The 23225-nt window shown below is 44.0% G+C and overlaps 1 protein-coding gene across 1 annotated transcript in view; it reads left to right on the plus strand.

The window, feature by feature from the left end:
- Window positions 1-23225, plus strand: part of LOC121004622 (heparan-alpha-glucosaminide N-acetyltransferase-like) — a 771952-nt gene that overhangs the window by 313974 nt on the left and 434753 nt on the right. The window contains exons 9-10 of the mRNA XM_040436852.1: window positions 2372-2402; window positions 5410-5570. Of these exons, the coding sequence (XP_040292786.1) occupies window positions 2372-2402; window positions 5410-5570 (192 nt within the window). The remainder of the gene's footprint in view (window positions 1-2371; window positions 2403-5409; window positions 5571-23225) is intronic.

Raw genomic sequence — 23225 nt, forward strand, 5'->3', positions numbered from 1 at the left:
TTGCATATTCTGATTCCCATGGATGGATCTCTGTGAGGGCTCGTGTATTGTAGGGTGATCAGTAGTTTTTAATTATACCATTTTGTAGTGTGTAAGACTTTATGATCACTTTTTATTCAATTTTGGGAGGTGAGGCGACCAAACAATGGCAAATTGGCCATTTAGATTTTTTTTATTCTGCTACAATGTTCACTGTACGTTATGGGACACGACGATGCTAATTATATATTTTTTATATATTTTTTTTATTTTTAATATAAGGAAAAGGGGTAATTTAAATATTAATCTTTTTATTTTTAAAAAGTAAAAAAAAAAATTTAGTCTACAGTACCCAGGAGACTTTAATATATGATTATCTGATTACTTCTCCCGTAGACTGCAATGATTTAATATTGCAGCCTATTGGGGCATTATTATGTTCCTTTTGAGCCCTGCCACAGGCAGGGCCTGATAGGAACTTCACTGTGGCAGGGCTCCATAGGAACACAGTGTAATTCTCATAGACTCCAATGATAATAAGAGGTGCAACATCAGCTCCTGCTGGGGAGTGTGGGATGTGCTCTGTTCATCCAGGGAATGAAGCTTAGTAAGAATGTATATATATTTTTTATTTACCCCACAGTGGCTTTACTAATGTAAGGGGAAGCACTACTATGTGAGAGCCTAAAGTGGAGCTTTACTATGTGGGTGCACTAAGGAGGAGTACTATTGTGTGTGGGTACTAAGGGGGCAGAACTACTGTGAAGGGAAAACTAAGGGGGCATAATTACTATGTTGAGGCACTAAAGGGGCATTCTACTGTGTGGGGGCACTAAGAGGGTTTACTACTGTGAAGGAGGCACTAAGGGGGCAATACTATTGTGTGGGGCACTACTACTGGGCATAACTACTGTGATGGCAGTATAACTACTGTGTGAGGCCACTAGGGGTGTATAAGTATGATATAAGTGCAGCGTACTCAAGTTAGGGTTAATAGTGTTCCTGGGTGTTGTAGTGCAATTGTGACCACTAACCTGAGACAGCTGACTCTCTGCAAGGGCAGGTAATGATAGGTAAAGTTCGTGACGCCAGTGCCAATTAAACGGTGGCACGCCGTTTGCTGATAGCAGGAATAACTGAGGAACCACGTGATGTTAAAACAGAACTCAAACTTTAGTAGTCATCATACATGGACATAGATGGAAGCGCAGTTCCTTTGAAGACAGTTGGTTTCAATACATTTGATGCAGGCAATATATAGCAAGGTGACTTCAGAGTGTTAAACACAGGACTTGCAGTACAGGCGGCTTGCACTCTATTCCTGACTGATCCTGGAACATAGAAACTCTTCTCCAAGGCCCGATGCCCTAGCTCTGGCGTATATCCTTGGTTTTATAATTATCAAGTACCTCCTCTGTTGTCTTTAGTACCTCTTGCTTTTCTGGACTTGCCTCTGTCTCTCTCAGTTTCCTCAGGCTGGTTAACGGTGGTATTCCTGCTTCTGCATATATAAACTCAGGAGGGGAACCTTCTCCTTGGATCTGGAACCCGGTTACAGGGACTGCAATACCCTCTCCTAGTCTGCAGGCTCCAGGCCTGGACTTAACTCAGACATGGTCTAATCTCTCACACAGTCTAGATCTTTCTGCTATTCCTCTCCCTGACTGGGCCTTATATAACCTAGGGCTCCCTAGCTCCCTCTAGTGACTAAGAGCTGGAATGACACCCCTAGCAGGCCTGTACATGCACATTTTACAGTAACAGGGAAGTACATAGCATTACATTACATTATAGTTTATGAAGATGACTTATACCAACCTCCCCATAAATAAGGGGAAACGACAGCACACAAGTGACCCTTCTGTAGTGACGGGCATTACAGCTCCCGTACACTACATAAGTACTGAGTGGGTGGGGGTTTTATGGTGAATATGGGTGGTCTTGACTAGCCACGGGAGGGGGATAGTGATGGGAGTTGCATGCAAAAATTTTCCAATGGGGCCCAGCCTTTTCTAGCTATGCCCCTGTATATATTTATAAATACTTTATCAATGCATTCCAGCATCCTAGAATTGTAGAAAAGCTGTTAGATTAGGTTCAAACACTGCAGTTTTTGTTAGCCATAAAGGAGTTGATCTTAAAGGGCTTGGCTCAATTAATAAAGTCTGCAATACTGCACACAACCTCTGAAATAATGTGATGCAGTTTTGGGGGGAAAGAAGCCTTTAGGAAAGCGTTACAGGATTTAATGTGATGTATTTTCAAAGCTGCTTAATTTTCTTTGCATGTTATATGTAAACCATCAGTACATTTATAGAGCATAATATTGAGCATTATGTATTGTAGAAATAATATGCACAATGTATTCTAAAATTGGACCTCTTTTTTTCAGGTCTAACAGTTGCAGATTTAGTTATGCCATGGTAAGCACTTAATTTATCCAACAGTACTTCAGACACCTAAAAGACATCTTAATCCCTTCCTTCTTGCAAAATCCCATCAATGTCCCCCAATCATTGAGAATTAATAATGTTGTATGTTGACAGCCTGGGGTTTACCCAAGACCCGTATGCCCAGCAATATTACCTTAGCCAGGCTCTAACAGATTTGTATTGTATTTTATACACACAAGCAATATTGTAATGTCATAAATAAATTGTAAAATAACTAATCATTTTTATGCCAAAATCTATAATCCCCCCCCCCCCCCAAAAAAATAGAGAGACTTCAAATATATGTAGGAAATAGAATATTTTTAAACATATTGAAAACTTTGTTTTAGTCCAACTTAGGGGCCGGAATTTCTATTAGCTATACATATGTGTTGCAGATAGTGTATTATGTCTGTTAATATAATAATATAAAGCTGTCAGGCACTCTAGTATGCCCTGCCTCTAACAGGGGCTAATAGGTGTCCTAAAATGGCAGACCTGGGGGTCAAGGATGGAATCAATGGGTAAGACTATTAGAACCTTACAAGATGGGAACTTTATGCTTGGAAGCATGCTACAGATTCTATAGAAAAATAAGGGGGCATTTATTATACTGAAATACTCCTAAATTACGCGTATTTCAGGCGCAGATGGTGGTGCAATGGTTAGTTGTGCCGCTATCTGTGACTTCTCCCGGCTCATGCCAGGTCTAGAATTTTTGCCGTGGCATGGGCTGGGAAGTGGACAGGTCGGAAGGCCCGTCTCATTTACCATTTTCTACGCCTGTTTTAGGAAGCTGTCTCACATTTAGAACTGGTGGAGGATCCGCTGAAGTTATGGAGAGGCTGGCACCTCTTCATAACTTCAGCGGCTCCTCCGCCAGCTATGGGCTTTATTAAGACCGGCATCTAAAAACACCGGTCTTAATAAATGTGCCCCATAGGGTTGTCAGACCAGGAGGTGTTTTTATAACCTACGGCTCTGCAACAATTTTGGTGAGTCTGGGTCCACTGTGTCTTCAGTTTCCTGTTTTGGGGTAATTTATGTGTTCAACTGTGGTCTTATGGGCTCTTTTACACAGCCTGAGGATCAAGGCAATTATCTGGAACAAACATTCCTACTCATGCCCATTCCCAAAAATTGGCCTGTGTAAAGGTGCCACTGAGCATCTGTCCAACAAGCAAAAGCCTGATTGTTGGGTGACAGCATCTTTCATGCGCCACCATAAATCTTTGTTTTTCCATCATCAGATCTCAGGGATATGCTGAACATAAAAAAGGAAACTGGGGATGAACAATCATAGTAACAAGTACTCATCTTCATACATCAACAAACTTTCTTGCATGTACTGTACATGCAGCTAATGTGCTTATTCCGGATCATTGCCATCTCCGCCAGCAGGTGTAAAAGAGCCCTAAGTTACATTCACATTCCTGTTTACTTGAACCAGCCTGATAAATTTTTAATGCAATTTTTAATACAAACTTTTTATTAGTGAGATTTTTTTTTTGCCAGTTGGATTGGTGCACTTTGGAAGTTTTGCAATCCAATTGGCCCCAATTGTTCCATGGTCAAAAAAAGTGGTCAAAATTTACCTCATTAGCAAATTGCGTATAAGTCCTATAACAATTATGTTTTACCATAAATCAAACCGTTGTTTTAAAATATATTTTTATGAACAAGGAGAGAAATAAAAGGGGTACTTCATCAGCAACTATGTACAGCATATCATATTTTGTCTGATACTAAAAATCCTAATGACAATGTAATGTCAATGAACTACTTTACTTCAACTTTAAATTCTTCAAAATCAATAAGTTTTATTTAGACTTTGACTTTTTAACAAAAGTATCAAATTGAGTTCCACTGACATCTACAATTTCATAAATCCCTTTCAGAGACAAAATAATGTCTATACTTTTAGATATGTATAGCCACTGAGGGAAAACTGTTTCCAGAGCAGAAGTCAGTCTGTGGTTGTGCACTGTATATGATCATTTCCTTGACCTATGGATATTATCAAACCTCTTGAGGACCAGGAAATCTGCTTTCAAATGGAGATGGGAAAGCTGCCAGTCGAATTTCGAGGGGGCCGAGATAAGAAGAATGCCAAAAATGCAGAGCTTTCATCTTGTACATTAATGACTGCTAGCAAATATGGCACAAGAGATGAGTCCTTTCTGTATGATTGCGGTTATACAATAAACAGCATTAAGTCAGTAATGTGATTGCTGTTGATTGAATGGGTCAGTCGAAAAATTATTACCCACTTTACAAGCCATTAACATCTAAGCACACATTACAGGGACAGGCCTGCCATTTTAAAAAGTTGCTTACTTCAATGTAATTTACAGACATTTAACATCCTCTAGTAGAACATGCATTTCTTACTTATCTGTGACATACAGTGGAGATGTTCTAAGTCATTTCTGCCTTTAGTCTGTCTTTGCATTCATGGTCTTATGATCTTATGATCTTATTTCTTATCTAATTGTAAGAGTACAGCCACATGTTAAGGTTTCTTGATATAGTCTTGGAAGCCAAAATCGTGAGTGTATCATAAAATAAGACAAAGTATAAAGGACAGATATGATGTCTCCAATTTCTTTTATTCACTCCTGGTTTTGGCTTCCAAAAATGCCAAACAGAAACCTGACTGTTTGGCCATACCATTAGTATCCAGTCTGGTCTGCTTGTTTAGCTTGATTTTTATTTTTACAGTTAAGCAGTCAGAATCCTAGCTACGTTGTAAGTTTTAGTTTGCATTTTAGACATTTAGGCTAGTTTCAGACAGCCATAATATGGGTATGTATTTTTCTCTGTATTGCAACTGCAATACCTGGATCTTCTGGGGTTCTACTAAATCAAACTTAGATCACCAAGGTAACATGTTCTAGTGTGTTCCTTGGTTTTCCGGGATTAATGAAACCCAGTTAATTTGTTACATTGCATATTTTGCTTGAGTATAATATAATACATACTGCTAAATATGTTGCAGGTTTGTCTTTATCATCGGCACCTCAGTGGCTCTAGCTTTTAGCTCAATGTTGAAGAGAGGCATTCATCGATCACAGCTTGTGCGTAAACTGACATGGAGAACATGTGTTCTTATGGCCATAGGAGTTTTCTTCCTTAACTATGGTCCAGCTGATGGTCCATGTGAGTAGCAACTGATGTAAAGTAATAATATGCTTGTAAACTGCCAATGTATATTACTTCCCTGCTATTCCATCATAGTTCTTTTCCTCTCCGATTAAATTTTGTTGTAAAAAAAACACCCCTACCTATAAAAATCAGCACTCTTGTAACGGCAGAAATGCTGATCCTGGATATTTAACCCCATAGATGCCACAATTGATAGCAACTATGGCTTCTAGGTGGTTTCAGAGGGAGGCGGCCCACTTTGTCACCCATTGGCTATACAGTTGCGGCATGCTGATATCTTTAAATGGCAGCCATGGGTCTATTGAAGGATCCCAGGTCTGCCTTCTGTGTATGCCTAATAGGCTGTGCCTTTGCCTTTCAAATTGCCTGTGAGTTTCTCACAGCGACAGAGTTTTACACTGTAATACATTAGTAGTACAGTGTAGTATGTAAACGATCAAATGACTGCATGTCAAAGTCCCCTTGTGGGACTTTTAAGTGGTGGTTTTCTAAGTTTTACTTGAAAAATTTCCAAGTTGAAAAATCCACCATTTTACATTATATAATGGTTTTCAATGGAGAAAATTGAAAACTAAAACCCCACCATTTGGTGTTGCTGAATGTGTAATGAACTAAGACATACAATGATTACTTAATTTATCCTTCATGGTGAACCCCCTAAAAAAACAATGCCATAATTGCTGTTTTTGCTTATCTGCCCGCCAAACAATGTAATAAAAGTCAATTACAGAAACAAAGGAGGGGAGAGGACAGAAGTGGTAGTGGTGGCAAGGATAGGAGTAATAGTAGTCACAGTAGCAGTCATTACTCTGGCACTCCATGGTCGTGCACTGAAGGGAGAGGTGCAACCTTTCTTTGGTGCAGGAAACATCCTGGTTTGGGGGACTCCTGCTTGATGGTGGGTGGGGTGCCCTTGGTGTCAGGGGTTTGTAGGTGCAAGTCAGGGCTCCCTTGAGGAACTGGTGAAAAGGGCAATGGTAAGTCAGTGCAGGTAGACAATGCAGTGGAAAGATGAGGCCAATTTTGGGGCAACAAGTCCACTGTACTCTACTAAAGTAGTTTAAGCAGATGACACATACAGGCACTTGCAAAAGTACATTCAGTATTTCCAGGCTGTACACACAGTTTTCTCAAGGCTATATATGAGATTATGGGCCATACAATAAGTACTTCTCTGAGTCTCCCGCCAGTTAATTTGAGCAATCTTCCCAATTTGGCCAAAGAGTCCAAAATCTTTAACAGATGTCCAGTCGTTCTCCGAAGTATGGCAGAGCACTAGAAGGTTCTTACCAACCAAATGGAGTGAAGGCCTACATTCATGGGTTACTTTTACTAACTCAGAGGCTGGCTTGTCTTAGGATTGCTCGTAAAGCTGTTCTTGGCTAGTGATGAGCGGCAGGGGCAATATTCGAATTTGCGATATTTCGCGAATATTTTGTAGAATATTTGTCATATATTAGTGAATTCTCGAATTTGAGATTATATTCTTGATTGCGAAAATCGGCAATGTATTTGCTTAATGCATGCAAAATATCGGCGTGGGGTAGGCAACTTTTCTATTGGTTGCTAGGGATGTTGCTAAGCTGTGACAAAGCCTTCTCATTGGCCCACAAGCTAGAAGAAGGGAGGGATGATCACCTGAAATATACTGTATTAAAAAAAACACGAATATTCGTTATTACGAATATATAGCTGTCACGGCGGACAGGATACTAGATACACAGAAAATAAACAAACAAGTGTCTAGGCGAGAAGCTGGGGATCAAGGTCACCTCCTGACAAATCCCTACCAGCTCTCCGTATACTTCTATGCCCACGTTCAGACCCTGAAGGTGGAAATAACGTGTCCTCGTGCCTGGGCTGAAAATTCCCTAAAATCCCTAAGATGGTGAAAGGGGGATAGAGGCAGCCTGCTCCCTCAGAACCTGGAGGGGGCAGGCGTCTCTCTAACAGCCTAGACAGCCAACCACAAGAAAACAAAAACCAACTTATCTTTTCTGAGCAGGAACAGCAAATCCTTCCTTCCTTTCACAGAGCCAGACAGAAGCTATAACCCGCACAGGACACTGGGAGTGGGTGTAATTTAAACTCAAACCAACGACCCCACCCAGTGCACCTGAAGGGAGGCGGGAATAGCTCAACTCCAAAACAAAACAAAAGGCTACACACGTGCTGGTAACCTGGCAGACCTCCACACATAGCCTGAGCAGGGCATGACATAAACAGATAGCAGTCCTTCCTCATGACATATCAAAATATAAATATATAGCACTAATTTCTTAATATTCGCAAATTCTCGAAGTGCCGATATTCGCGAAAAATCTTTTATTTTTGCATATTCACACTCAACACTATTCTTGGCTCACAAGGCTGAAGTTTCCCTGTCGGTTGCTCCTATCTGTAGCACCAGTTTCACACTTTTGCTGCTCTGATCTTGGCAGTTGAACGTAGCCCCCAAGGGGTGGAACCAGCCCATAGCCAACAATAGTCTCTAAGGGATTGGTAAATGAACCTTCTATCATTCACACACAACTCTTTGGATACAAGAATGCACAGAAGACAATTTAAACCATTTATCAGTGAGCCACCGGGTCACTGCACAATGAAAATGTCATGTATACCCCAAGATAAGACCAAGAAGGCTATAAATCGTCCTGCAAGATTTAAGCCCTCACACAGGACTGTAGAAAGTAAAAAAAGTTATAGGTCTTAGAATACAGCTGTGCAAAAACATTTTCTTGTTTTTAAAGTTTTTTTTTACTGTGTAAAAGGTAAAAAATATATATATATATTTGGTATTGTTGTAATTGTACTGACCGAGAGAATAAAGTTATCATAATATTTATGCCGCAAAGTGAATGTCACAAAATTTAAAAGTAAATAGACAATGGTGGTATTTAGGGCCGCCATTAGGACTTTCATGGTCCCATACAGGTAAACGGTGTGGGTCCCCCTCAGATGCTGTCTTCAATTATGATCCCTGCACCGAGATCAAGGGAGCCATTCGGTTACTATGACAGTGACAAGCCCTCTGAAGGATCCAAGACCTACCACAGCCATGCTCCTATAGGCTGCAATGTTCAATAATTGAAGATTATGCTAGCTTTAGTGTACTAATAATCTTAATTTTAATAAAGACAGGAGGCGAGTATTTTGCATTAACTCTCTTTACTAACTCCACAGCAGTAAAGAAAAAAAAATGTAAAGAGTAACAAGTAGATCACTCCGCCTGATAGTATATAAGGGTCATGCTGCCTGTACACTTCCTCTTTCTAAAAGCGACATCAAAGTCCAGGTTGAGCTCGAACATCCAGAAATTCAACGAAAACTGTAACAGCGGTTTCTGGCGAGCAGAACTTGAGGAGACTTCTGGTAAACGAGGTTGGAGGTAAGACCGAACGAAGCTCTTATCTCATCCTATGGGGTCGTAAGATTAACAAACCAGCGCCAGTGGAGGACCTGAGGAGGGTTACGCTGAAAGGAGAGTATAAAATAGGTTAGGTATAGAATCGTAACTATTCACGCTTATGGGCTTTAACGGAATAGTGTAAAATTAAATCATTACAAATAGCGTGCAAATTATCTAGTGGCTAAATGTATGGTAGGTGTAAGTATATAATACAACTAAGAACTGCCCGTCAGGGAGGCAATACTTAGGATGAGAAATTCTGAATATGTCCCAAAACAGAGAGATTATTAAAATCGAGCCCCATATCCGACACCTTGAGATTCACTCCCCCAAAGAGTCAGGGTAGGGAATAGAAGGGAGGGAAAATACTCGCCTCCTGTCTTTATTAAAATTAAGATTATTAGTACACTAAAGCTAGCATAATCTTCAATTTTAAAACATGACAGGAGGCTTCCTATTTTGCAATTTTAACGCTGAAGAAGAGATGTCCCAGCAGAAGGGGGAGTGCGAAAATAAAAGGTACGGAAAGTAGATTCCCTAGACCAGTCCGCCGTTCGGAGAATATCCGAAAAGGACGCCCCTGCCATTAGGGCTGCTGAAGCCGCCGCTCCGCGAACGGATCCAACGGGCCAGCGTGGTGACAGACTGGGGCGTAAGGGCGCACGTAGGAAACTAGGAGTTGACCCGACGTAGAGGAACGGAGTGAGGAGGTAACCGAAACATAACTGCGAAGGGTGGACACAACACAGAGCTGCGGGTCGTCTGGAAAAAAGGGATAAGAGACCGACGTCGAACCTGATTTAGTGCGACGAGAGATATGGAAAGTGACTCCTTCAGGGGTCACCTCAAAGGCATCGACATCGAAGGCCCGAACGTCCGACACCCGTCGGAAAGACACAAGACAGAGGAGAAAAGCGCACTTAGCGGATAGTTGGCGAAGGGAGAGGCGGTCATTCGGAGGCCAATCCCTGAAAAAACGGAGAACCAGTCCCACGTCCCATAGGTGATGGTATTTGGGGGCTGGGGGGCGGCGGAGCCGCATGCCGCGGAGTAGGCGACAGACCAGAGGATCTTTGCCGAACGGGAGGTCCCCGACGGGAGTATGGGCTGCCGAAATCGCGGAGCGAACAACGTTGATAGAGCGATAAGAGCGGCCAGAAGAAAACAAGGAGGAAAGAAAATTGAGAATCATGGGAACAGGTGCCGTAAATGGATCGGAGTCCCGTTCCATGCACCAAGTAGACCAGGAGGCCCAAGCTGAAAGGTAGCAGCGTCTAGTTCCCGGGGCCCATGAGTCCCATAAGAGGTCCCTAGCAGTCTGCGATAGTCCGCTGACTCGCCAGGAACCCCGGAAAGAGACCAAGCCACCAGGGGTAGTCGATCTTCCAGGATGAGCGGGTGGAGACATCCTTTGGGATCCGTGAGCAGGTCCTGGAAGGATGGAAGGAGGGGAGGATCCATGTAGGAGGAGGCCAGGAGGTCCGGGAACCATGGTTGACTCTGCCACAAGGGCGTTATGAGAACCAGTTTGATTTGCTGTGTCCGCATCTGGTGTAGTGTTCTCGCAATCATGGAGAATGGGGGAAAAGCGTAGGCTCCTGTCGCCGGCCATTGTTGGAGAAAAGCGTCTGTCGCCTTGCTCTCCGGGTCCGGAAGCCAGCTGAAGAACTCCGGGGTCTGGTGATTGTTGCGAGAGGCGAACAGATCCAGGTGAAAGGGACCCCTCCGGGCTGCCAGGGCCCTGAAGATTCTCGTGTTCAGCTTCCAGTCGCTGACGTCTCTCCAGTGGCGAGAGAACCAGTCGGCTGTGAGGTTGATTTCTCCCGGCAAGTATTCCGCTTGTAACGTGATGTTGCGAGGGAGGCAGTAGTCGAAGATGTTCCTTGTGATATCCGACAGTAGGCGTGAGCGAGCACCTCCTAGGCGGTTGATGTACTGGACTGCGGAGATGTTGTCCATGCAAAGGAGGATGCAACAATTGGAGCTCTCCCGAGCCAGGCTGCGAATCGCGAAGGATCCTGCTAGGAGTTCGAGGCAATTGATGTGCATGGAGAGCTCCTGCGTCGTACATGCTCCTCCCATGGAGATGGTTCCGTTGGTGGCACCCCATTCCCACAAGCTGGCGTCTGATTCTAAAACGAAATCTGGAGTGTCTCCGAATATGGCCTTGCCGTTCCAGGCTTGCATGCTGTCCAGCCACCATGACAGCTCTTCGCGAACTTCCGTTGTCACCGGGATGGGTTAATCGTAGGTAGGTCTGTGGCGAAGGTATTTTGCCTTGAGTCGTTGCATGGCCCTGTAGTGGAGAGGACCCGGAAATATGGCTTGAATGGAAGCTGAGAGGAGTCCCACAATCCTGGCCAGGTTGCGTAGAGGGATGGAATCGAGTCGGAGAACTCTGCGAATCTCCTTGCGAATGGTTGCGATCTTTGAGGTTGGTAGCCTCAGAGTGCACGTCGTCGAGTCGATCTCGAAGCCGAGGAATTGTATCGTCTGGGTAGGGGTCAGCTCCGATTTCTGTTGGTTTACCACGAAGCCTAGAGATTCCAGTAGGGATACTGCCAGGTGAATGTGTTGGCGTAGTCTGCGTTCGTCAGAGCAGAACAGGAGGAGGTCGTCCAAGTAGATGATGCATCGAATGCCCCTGGACCTCAGGTGGGCCACCACCGGTTTTAGGAGTTTGGTGAAACACCATGGGGCTGAGCTGAGCCCGAAAGTGAATTGCCAAGGGCGACCATGCCAGAGGAAACGTAGGAGTGCTCGACAGTCCGGGTGCACCGGGACTGACAGGTATGCATCTTTTAGATCGAGCCTGGCGAACCAGTCGTTGCTGCGAAGAAGGTCGCGCAGGAGGTGGATGCCCTCCATCTTGAAGTGGCGATAGACCACGTACGCGTTGAGGGCGCGAAGATTGGTAACTGGGCGGTATTCTCCCGACTTCTCCCGCACGAGGAAGATGTTGCTGAAGTAACCTCCCTGTTCGTGGACTGGTTGAATAGCCCCTTTGTCCCGAAGCTCGCGTAGCTCCGCGTTGACGAGGTTGTGGTCGAAAGACGACATGTGGATGGGGTGAGGGGGCTGAACCTGAAAGGGGGTTCCCACTAGGTCTATGATATATCCCTGCACTGTTTGTAGAATCCAAGCGTCTGAGCAAAGGGCGGCCCAATTGTGGAAAGAAAGGGAAATACGGCCCGCAGTGCGGGTACATGGTAACAACGGAGGAATATGGGTCCTTACCTGCAGTAAAGCGGGAACGTCCGCGTCCGCGGATTCCACGGCCTCTATCCGAGCCTCTGGAAAAGGGTCGTTGCTGATAATCCCTTGTCGGATAAAATGGTGTTGGTTGAGTACGGGGGCCTGAAGGCCAAAATCGGCTGGCGGCACGGCCCCGTTGCCGGCCAGCCCTCCCAAAAACCCCTCTGGTAGGGTTGCTCCTGAAGACACTGCGCATTGAGGATTGCGCATTATTAAGGGAGGTGAACACGTTGACATGTTTGTTTAATTCCTTGAGGAATGGTTCACCGAAAAGTTTCCCTTGTGCCTGGGGCCCAATCTCTTTTGTGCCAAGGTCTGCCAATTTACCGTTAATACGGAATAACGCTGCTTTTCGTCTCTCCGAAGAGAGCGTAACATTGGCGTTTCCGATGAAACAAAAACAACGTTGTGCCCACTCACGAATGTCATGTGCCCATTCCCTGAAGTCCTCGGTGGATAAGGAATCGGCTTTGGCGTAGGCATCATCTGCCAGATACATAATGCGAGCCAGGGGGCCTACGGAATCCAGTAGGTTATCTTGGGCGCCCCATGGGCCTTTCTCTACCCCCCGTCGAGGGTCTCTGCCACTGCGCATCATAAAGGTCGTCATAACTTTGTCAAATTCTGGGGTCTGAGCGACCTTATCCGGCAGAGAAGGGCGTGGGCATTCAGACCTGAGTCGGTTGCGGACCTCTTTCTCCAGAGGTTTGCGGAGCCACAGGTGCATGAACCTGGAAAGGTGTTCCGGAGGCGACCATTCACCCGATCTGGGGTGTCGTATGTTGCGAGGATCGAACATCGCCTGACCTGAGGGGTCCATAATGGTGTCTGAGTCAAGAGGAGGTTCTGCGTCAGCAGTGTCTTCGATACCTCTTGCCTGGGCCGCACCCAGGAGGGTCTCCTGCATGAAAGCGGAAACAGACTTCTCGTCCGAGACCCATACGTCGTAATCCGACTCTGAAGCGTCAGCTTGCCACTCATCTAGCATTGACATGGAGTGGGTAGGGTCCTGTTCTTCTTCTGAAGAGTACTCCTGACGCGGGGCCGGAGTGTGAAGTTTGGCAGTTTTACGTTTGGCAGGTGCCTTACCCTTGGGTGGTTTGGGTGTATAGTCCTCGCCTTTGTCATGGCGTTTCGTAGGGCGGGATTCATCCCCTGTCTGATAGTCGGACAGGTCGGAGTCCGACTCGTGTCGTGGACGTCTGCGAGTTTTAGGTACGTCAGGAGCCGAAGCTCGGGCCTTGGAGAGTGCCTTCTCCACAGAGGCAGCGACAGCTGCGTTAATCATAGCCTGGAAGTCTACAGGGACATTCTGGGAATTCTCCATGATAAGGGTCAGCTGGTATGTCACTGAAAGGCACAGTAATAAACGGGCACCCAGGTCTTGAGAACAGGCGTATGGTCAGTTTTAATAGTATGGGAACAAAGCCCAGTATAAACCCCAGCAGGGTAAAGTAGTGACCTTATAAACTGGGGCTCACCCAGTTAGAGAGAACTGCAACAGCTAGTCTCCCAATAAGCAGCGTATTAATAGTGGGGGCTCACCCCGGTCGCACAGGGTTGAAACCCTTAAGTGCAGGTCACAATAATAAACAGGCAGCAGCACTGACCTGACTGACCCAGCCACATGAGGCACAGAGAGAACTGAATAGTAGTCTGAGAGGCACAGGGGTGAAAACCAGTAATGAGGGAGTAACAGCTAATTAGTACAGTCACACTGAATCCCCAATGAGATGTTATGAGGTAAAATTAAGATGGCTGCGAAATCCCGCGATGTCCGCAATCCAAAATGGCGGCCACGAGTGTAGGCCGTAAGCCGGGGACTAAATTTTTTGGGGCCAGCCGTGATTTGGAAGCGGGCCGGCACGAAAATGGTGGGAAAACGGCCGCGAAAATGCCGGGAAAACGGCCGCGAAAATGGCGGGAAAACGGCCGCGAAAAGGAGGGAGCCAGGAGGCACTCCAGGCTAGAGGGGGACCTGAGGAACCCGAGGTAAATGATAATAATACGATATAGTAAGAAATAAATGCACAAGAAGTAATATAGCTCCAGGGTAGCAAAAAGTCTGACCTGTCTGCTGATGAAGCAGTAAAGAAAGAGGAAGTGTACAGGCAGCATGACCCTTATATACTATGCGGCGGAGTGATCTACTTGTTACTCTTTACATTTTTTTTTCTTTACTGCTGTGGAGTTAGTAAAGAGAGTTAATGCAAAATAGGAAGCCTCCTGTCATGTTTTAAAATTGCAGTCTTAGGCTCCATTCACACGTCCGTAACGTGTTTTGCGGATCCGCGGATCCGCAAGACACGGACAGCCGCAATGTGCGTTCCTGCGGACAAGAATAGGACATGTTCTATTTTTTTCGGGAAAGGAAATGTGGACCCGGAAGTGCGGCCCCATAGAAATGTATGGGTCCGCAATTCCGTTCCGCAAAATGCCGAACGAAATTGCGGACGTGTGAGTGGACCCTTAGGCTATATGCACACTACCGTATGTGTTTTGCGTTCCGCAAATTGCTGATCCGCAAAAAAAATGGATGACGTTCCGTATGGCATCCGTTTTTTTTGCGGATACTTTTTTTTGCGGATCCATTGTAATAATGCCAATCCGCAAACTAGAAAAAAATAGGACATGCACTATTTATTTTGCGGAGCAACGAAACGGACATACTGATGCGTGCTTTTTGCGGACCCATCGAAATGAATGGGTCCACATCCTATCCACAAAGAAAACGGAACGGACACAGAAACAAACAACGTTCATGTGCATGTAGCCTAAGGCCTCATGCACACAGCCGTGGTGTGTTTTACTGTCCACAAATCGCGGATCTGCAAAACACGGACACTGGCAATGTGCATTCCACAATTTGTGGACCACACATCGCCGGGCACTATAATAGAAAATGCCTAATCTTGTCCGCAATTACGGAAAAGACTAGGACATGTTCTATTTTTTTGCGGAAACAGAAGCACAGATGCGGAAGTGCGGACAGCACATTCTAGCCCCATTGAAAATGAATGGGTCTGCACCCGTTCCGCAAAATTGCGGAACGGATGCGGACCCATTTTGCGGACGTGTGAATGGAACCTTAGGCCTCATGGACACGAACGTATTTTGTTTCCGTGTCCGTTCCGTTTTTTTTGTGGATAGGATGCGGACCCATTTATTTCATCAGTATGTCCGTTCCATTGCCCCGCCCAAAAAATAGTGCATGTCCTATTTTTTTCTAGCTTGCGGACAAGGATAGGCATTATTACAATGGATCCGCAAAAAAACGGATCCGCAAAAAAAACAAATGCCATACAGAACGTCATCCTTTTTTTTTTTTTGCGGATCCGCAATTTTCGGACCGCAAAAAACATATGGTCGTGTGCATGTAGCCTTAGAGAGAAGTAATGGTTGCATAAAAAATTTCCCTAGGGGGACTTAAAATATGCGTAAAAAAAAGTTTTAAAAATAAAGAAATATATAGAAGATAAAGATCAAAAGGGTATCATCATCTCCCAAAATTCTCTTACTATTTAAAATATAATGTATTTATCCACAGCGGTAAACACACACAAAAAAACTATAATTACATTACATTCACCTCCTAAAAAATAAAAAGTGATCAAAAAGTCATACGCCATAATGGTATCAATAAAAACTTTAGATTGCCCCACAAATAATGAGCTCTCATACAGTTCTGTAGATGTAAAGCTAAAAAAAGTTTATATTTTTTTAAGTATTAAAATATTTTTTAAGTATTAGGAAAACTATATAAATATGGTATCAGTGTAATTATACTTACCTTGGAGAATGAAGGTAACAGGTCAGTTTTCACTGCATAGGAAATGCCGTAAAAACGAAACCCATTTGGGATTTTTTACAACTTCCCGCTACATTGCATGCATTTTTCATTTCTGTGTTTTCGTTTTTTACTCTGTGCCTTTCCAGAGCCATAACATTAAAATTTCCCATTAACATAGCCATAGGAGTGCTTTTTCTGTGGGACAATTTGTACTTTGTAATGTAATGTATGTAATGCTTCCATTACAAAGTACAAATTGTCCCACAGAAAAAGCACTCCTATGGCTATTTTAATGGAAAATTTTAATGTTATGGCTCTGGAAAGGCACAGAGTAAAAAACGAAAACACAGAAATGAAAAATCACTTGGTCAGGACGAGGTTAAGTAGTATAAACAGTTAGGCCCCTTGCAGACGAGCGTGTCCAGATTAGGTCCGGATGCGTCCCGCTGCATTGCGGCAAACCCGCGCGAGTAGGTACTCAATTGCAGTCAGTTTTGACTGCAATTGCGTACCGATGTTCAGTTTTTATCGTGCAGGTGTAATGCGTTTTGCACGCGCGTGCTAAAAAACTGACTGTGGTACCCAGACCCGAACTTCTTCACAGAAGTTCAGGTTTGGGTTAGTTGTGGTGTAGATTGTATTATTTCCCCTTATAACATGGTTATAAGGGAAAATAATAGCATTCTGAATACAGAATGCATAGTACAATAGGGCTGGAGGGGTTAAAAAAAATAATAAATTTTTTTAACTCACCTTAATCCACTTGTTCGCGCAGCCGGCATCTCTTCTGTCTTCATCTGTGAGCAATAGGACCTTTGATGATGTCACTGCGTTCATCACATGGTCCATCACATGATCCATCACCATGGTGATGGATCATGTGATCAGTGTAGTGACGTCATCAAAGGTCCTATTGCTCACAGATAAAGACAGAAGAGACACCGGCTGCGCGAACAAGTGGATTAAGGTGAGTTAAATTATATATATATATTTTTTTTAACCTCTTCAGCCCTATTTTACTATGCATTCTGTATTCAGAATGCTATTATTTTCCCTTATAACCATGTTATAAGGGAAAATAATAATGATCGGGTCCCCATCCCGATCGTCACCTAGCAACCGTGAGTGAAAATCGCACCGCATCCGCACTTGCTTGCGGATGCTTGCGATTTTCACGCAACCCCATTCATTTCTATGGGGCCTGAGTTACGTGAAAAACACACAAAGAGGAGCATGCTGCGATTTTCACACAACGCACAAGTGATGCGTGAAAATGACCGCTCGTGTGCACAGCCCCATATAAATGAATGGGTCAGGATTCAGTGCGGGTGCAATGCGTTCAACTCACGCATTGCACCCGCGCGGAATACTCGCCCGTGTGAAAGGGGCCTAATACTGCAATTTTATCCCCTTTATTTCAGTAATACTTTGTATTCTATTTATTTGATATTATGTCTGTGGAGAAACCAGTACGATTTAGCAGTATCCCATTTTTACAGCAGTGCAGCTCTACAGTGAAGTGGTAAATCTGCTGCATGTCATGCAGAAGGTCTGGGGTTTAATTCCCAACTGAGCGCTACAAAATAGTTTCTTTGGTAAGGTCTCGTCCACTTTTCCGTTTTTCACTGATATGTGCTGTCTGCATTTTCTGTGGCAAGCACCTGTATCCGTTGACTTGAATGTGTCTGTTCACAAATCAGTATTTTTTTACTGAATGTGGGTCATTAAAAAAATCACTGAGACATGCACAATTTTGGTCCGTGATGCGGAGCAAACATGCCAGTCGAAGTCTGAGTCCCTGAAAATCACGGATACAACACGGATGGCAAGAAGTTGGCCGGCACACGCTGGGATGCACGCCGCACGGGATAGGATGATTACCACGTGTAATAGAAAGAAGATCCCAGCAGACGTGACTTCAATGCTCGTGAAGTTTTATTGCATGTAACAATATGTCCGTAGAAAAGGACGCGTTTCGGCTTAATTGCCTTTTTCAACAGGTAGATGTACATAGTCAGTAGCTCATATATATACACATATCAATGATTAAGAAAAGGAACCTCCCAGTGACGTCAACGCCCAAAATAGGGGCGGTACATGCATAGTCACATGGTAACATAGTCAAGGTTGCCAATCAAAGAATCAAAAAAGCGCAACAGGTATCAGAACACATGTCAGTAACAATTAAATATTGTTAGATATTGTTATTATATACCAGTACAGCTGAGGTACTCCTTCATTTATATGGTCGATGTCTAGAAAAAATAATGCAAAAATTACAAAAGTTAATATATATAATGGTGAACAGAAGATAGCACTAATAAAGATCAGATATGCATAATTTCGTAGTCGCGATTAAGACCTCTTGGATGAAGAGTATCAAGGGTATGAATCCAGTAGGCCTCCCGGCGCAAAAGTAGTTTTTTAATGTCGCCGCCCCGCCTGGGTCTGGAAATCTGTTCTATAACCTGGAACTTCAATTGGGCAATTGTATGGTTATGCTTTTCAAAATGGGAGGGAACTGGTAGAAGTAAGTTTTTTGTCCTAATGGTGGATTTGTGTTTTCCAATGCGGTCTTTAACACTCTGCATAGTTTCCCCAATGTATAGCAACCCACATGGACATTTTATTAGGTATATGACGTTGGCTGATTCGCATGTGAAAAAGCCATCCACTTCGTATATACGTCCAGTATGTGGGTGGTAAACATTGGGCCCTTTGATGACATTAGAGCACTGGAAACAATGGAGACATGGAAAAGTGCCCTTCCGCTGTGTAGCCAGTACCCCCTGTTTGAGAGTGCCACGGGTGCTCCCAATATCCGCACGCACTAGCTTATCTCTATAACTTGGATTTTTCTTATTACAGATGAGGGGCGGATTTTGGAATTCCCTGACTTGGGGGTTTGCTTTACCTAACAGACACCAGTGTTTCTTCACAATATTATCTAGTTTTAGATTAAATGGGTGGTATTTATGAATCAATGCCACTCGTGGGCTTTTGTCATGTTCTTTTTCAGAGCTGTGAGGAGTTTCTAATTCATTTAAGGTTTTTGTTAGGATAGATGGTGGGTACCCTCTTTCTTCAAATCTTGTGGTCATCTCTTCTATTCTAAGTTCCCGTACTGAGGGATTAGAGACAATCCGTCTAACCCTCTGATACAGGGACTTTGGAATGGCTTTTTTAAGAGAAGGTGGGTGGGCACTGGTGAAGTGGAGGATACTATTCCTATCTGTCTCCTTCCGAAATAGATCAATTGAAAGGTTACCATTCAAATCCTTGATAACCCTTGCGTCCAAGAAGCTAACCGTCCGACTGTCACTTGTAACTGTGAATTGTAAACCAGTGCGTGCGTGGTTCAGATGTAAGACGAATGCCATTAGGGTCTCCTGTGGCCACGCCCATATGCAAAAGATGTCGCCGATGAATCTTTTCCACAATAAAATGTGGTTATGATACCATTGACTGCTGTATACAAAATCATCCTCAAATTGCGACATATATGCATTTGCATAGGGCGGGGCCACATTAGACCCCATCGCAGTCCCCCGCTTTTGCAAAAAATAAGAGTCCTCAAACATGAAGTAGTTCTCATATAAGACGAGGTGAAGCAGTTCTACAAAAAATTCCCGCTCTATAGGGGAGTAATTACTCTTTTCTAGGAATGACTTGACAGCCTGCACACCTCCATTGTGTTCTATGGAGGTATACAGGCTGACCACGTCAATCGTCACCAGTAGACTGTCCAGTGGAACTGGACCCAATTGCGCAATAGTGTTCAAGAAGTCCTGTGTGTCTGCCAGGTAGGAAGGAATATCTCTTATCAGAGGTGTAAGAACCTTCTCAAGCACTATTGCCAAGGGAGACAAGATGGATCCCACCGAGGCCACTATAGGGCGACCTGGGGGATCAGTTAGGATTTTATGTACTTTAGGGAGCACGTAAAAAACAGGTGTTATCGGTGTTTGGTTGACCAGAAAAGTATGCATATTGCTATCAAAAACACCCAATGTAGCAAAGTGATCCACAACTTTCAATATTTTACGTTTTATGCAGAAAACTGGATCTACGTTTAACAATTCATATGTGTCGTGATCTGAAAGTTGACGATTCACCTCCGCCACATATTTTGTCCTATCCATAAGGACAATAGCGCCCCCTTTGTCTGCTGGCTTCAGAACAATTCTCTTGTCTTCCATTAATGATTTAATAGCCGTCTTTTCTTCTGGTGTTACGTTGGATGTAAACCGCATTTCACCCCTCTTAATACCATCTATGTGTGTCTTAATGTCCCTACAGACCAATTCAATATAGGTCTCAACGGGATGGTAAAATTTGGGGGGCATAAATTTACTCGGGTTCTTCAGGCCTAAATCACTTAAGCATAAACTCGGTCTTTCGCCATCACCCGGACCAGCAATTCTGTCACCTTTATCCGAGAAGTGGGCTTTTAATCGCAATTTGCGAAAAAACTGATTCAAATCAATGTCAAATTGATAAGTATCAAAATAAGTAGAAGGACTGAATGACAGTCCTTTCTGGAGGGCCGACATCTGTACGGGACTCAATATTTGTGAAGACAGATTAATCAGGAGCGACTGTTTCTTACCTGCGAGCGGGTTTGAACAGCTTGACTTGGTCCCGGCTTCGATGCGGCGGCTGCGGTGTTTGCGTCCCGCACGCCTCCTCCTCCTCGTGGACGCTGGCTGCCTTTCCGAAAAAAAGGAGCGTAACGGGTATCTTCGCTTCCGGAGCTGGAGGTAAAATATCTGGGTCTTGTCGGGCGTCTGTAACCTGGTTTCTGGTGCCATGCAGGGTCTTGCCATTTGTAGACACGATTAAGGTGGTAATCCTCGTTATCCCGCAAGAACTTGGATCTCTTCTTCGTCTCCGTTTCCTTCCGGTATGTAGAGATGTAGTTGTCCACGGATTTCTTCAGTGTCCCAAACTCCTCTGAAGTTAAGGAGTCTCTCAGCTGTTGTTCGGTGGCTGTTTTCTGTGTTTGTAATTCAGTGATCGCCGTATGAAGACGTCTGATTGTCAGCAGAATCAGGTCATAGGAACATTTGTTAATGATTTTCTCAAAATTGCTGGTATATTCAGGATCGTTGGAAAAGAAGGTAGGGCGTAAATGAACCCTTAGACCTCTAGGAATCCTTTTGACCTTAAAATATTCTGCCAGAGTGGTTGCATGTAACTCATATGAGATAAGTCTCCGGCGTTCACGTTCCCAATGCCGCTTTTGAAATTCACTTGTGGGAATGTTGAGAAATTCAGAAGTAGATGTCACTTGTGAGAGTATCCTTTCAGCATCGACATCTGCAAAGCTCAATGTTGAAGCGTCAGAAGACATCTGTTGATAGCGGTGCACGTTCCAGTAGCAAATATGGAAAGAAGTTGGCCGGCACACGCTGGGATGCACGCCGCACGGGATAGGATGATTACCACGTGTAATAGAAAGAAGATCCCAGCAGACGTGACTTCAATGCTCGTGAAGTTTTATTGCATGTAACAATATGTCCGTAGAAAAGGACGCGTTTCGGCTCAATTGCCTTTTTCAACAGGTAGATGTACATAGTCAGTAGCTCATATATATACACATATCAATGATTAAGGAAAGGAACCTCCCAGTGACGTCACTGGGAGGTTCCTTTCCTTAATCATTGATATGTGTATATATATGAGCTACTGACTATGTACATCTACCTGTTGAAAAAGGCAATTGAGCCGAAACGCGTCCTTTTCTACGGACATATTGTTACATGCAATAAAACTTCACGAGCATTGAAGTCACGTCTGCTGGGATCTTCTTTCTACAACACGGATGGCATCCGTGTGGCATCCATGGTGCATCTGTTTTTCACTGAAGACTAATAGGAGATGCACTGGAAATTAATTTTTAGCTCAGGACTGTCCATGAATTATAGATGACACACAGAGGGTAAAAACAGACACATGGACCAAACACAGATGCTTCACGCACATTTTCAACAAGAATGCTTTTTTCACAGACTTGAAAATGACATGGAAATGTGGACGAGGCCTAAATGTTTATGAGCTGGGACAGGGCCCCTACCCCAGCCCATATCCAGTAGTACAGCTTCATTAGTATGCCCGGGCTCATGACTGCACTATGGACCTGGCAATATTCCCATTTATTTCCATTTACCCCAAGAAAGTTAATCAATAATAAAAGTTAATCAATACAACTACATCAACAGGAAAATAACAACGTTTTAGCTTGGAATGCAACTCTACAGCCCAAAAAAGGATGGTCACTAAATTGTTAAATCTTTTTACATTTATTAAATATTTTATTAAAACACCTAAGATATTGTGAGAAGTTGCCATTACGGGATTATTTTAGCTTCCATTGTTTTAAACCCATTTAAGCTCATTCAGTTTTCTCTCAGTTAATTTGCAGAAACTGACACTTAATGGGCATTAGTCATGCGAGAGATGAGATGTTATGTCCGGAATGCACTGGAGAGAGGATAAATATCATTACTGATGAGATGATGTATTTACTGTAACATTCACTTTCATTCAGTTTTAAACTTATTTCTTGTTATTCCTGATTATTACTTTTACTTATTACTATCTGAAAGCAGAAGAAGCTCTAAAGGAGTTTTCAATTTTTCCATGTTAATTTCCATGTATTTCAATAACCAAATAGAACTGTAACAGCAGTTTTAGGCACTAGTCATATGAGCCATTTTAGGACTTTGCTGTCCTCTTAAAGTGAGTCTTTCACGCCGATTCACCGTATTAACCTAATAACAGACTTATGTCCACGGCATCCCCCCTATTAAAACTGTGCTTACCGTATGTTGCTCATCATTCTGCCGAAAAACACTTTTAATCCATCCATATGCAAATTAGGCTGTGAAGGTGCCCAGGGGCAGCGTTACAACGGCCGGTGCCCAGGCCCCTGGGTCATCTTCATACGAATCCACTCCCCCTCCGCCGCGTCTGCCAGCCCTTGGTCTCTGCTCTAACCTCCCTCCTCCCGTCCGTAATCCCGAGCATGCACCGATGACCGCGATATTGACGCGTGCACATTCAATGACCACAATCTGTCCGGGGCATCACAGTTTACCGTGCGCATGCGCCGGCCCCAGCCTAACTTACGTTCATGCCGTGATGCGCTGTGATCACTGCAAGAACGTAAGTTAGGCAGGGGCTGGCGCATGCG

Source organism: Bufo bufo, chromosome 6 (assembly GCF_905171765.1).
Source record: "Bufo bufo chromosome 6, aBufBuf1.1, whole genome shotgun sequence".
In the NCBI taxonomy this organism is placed as follows: Eukaryota; Metazoa; Chordata; class Amphibia; order Anura; family Bufonidae; genus Bufo; species Bufo bufo.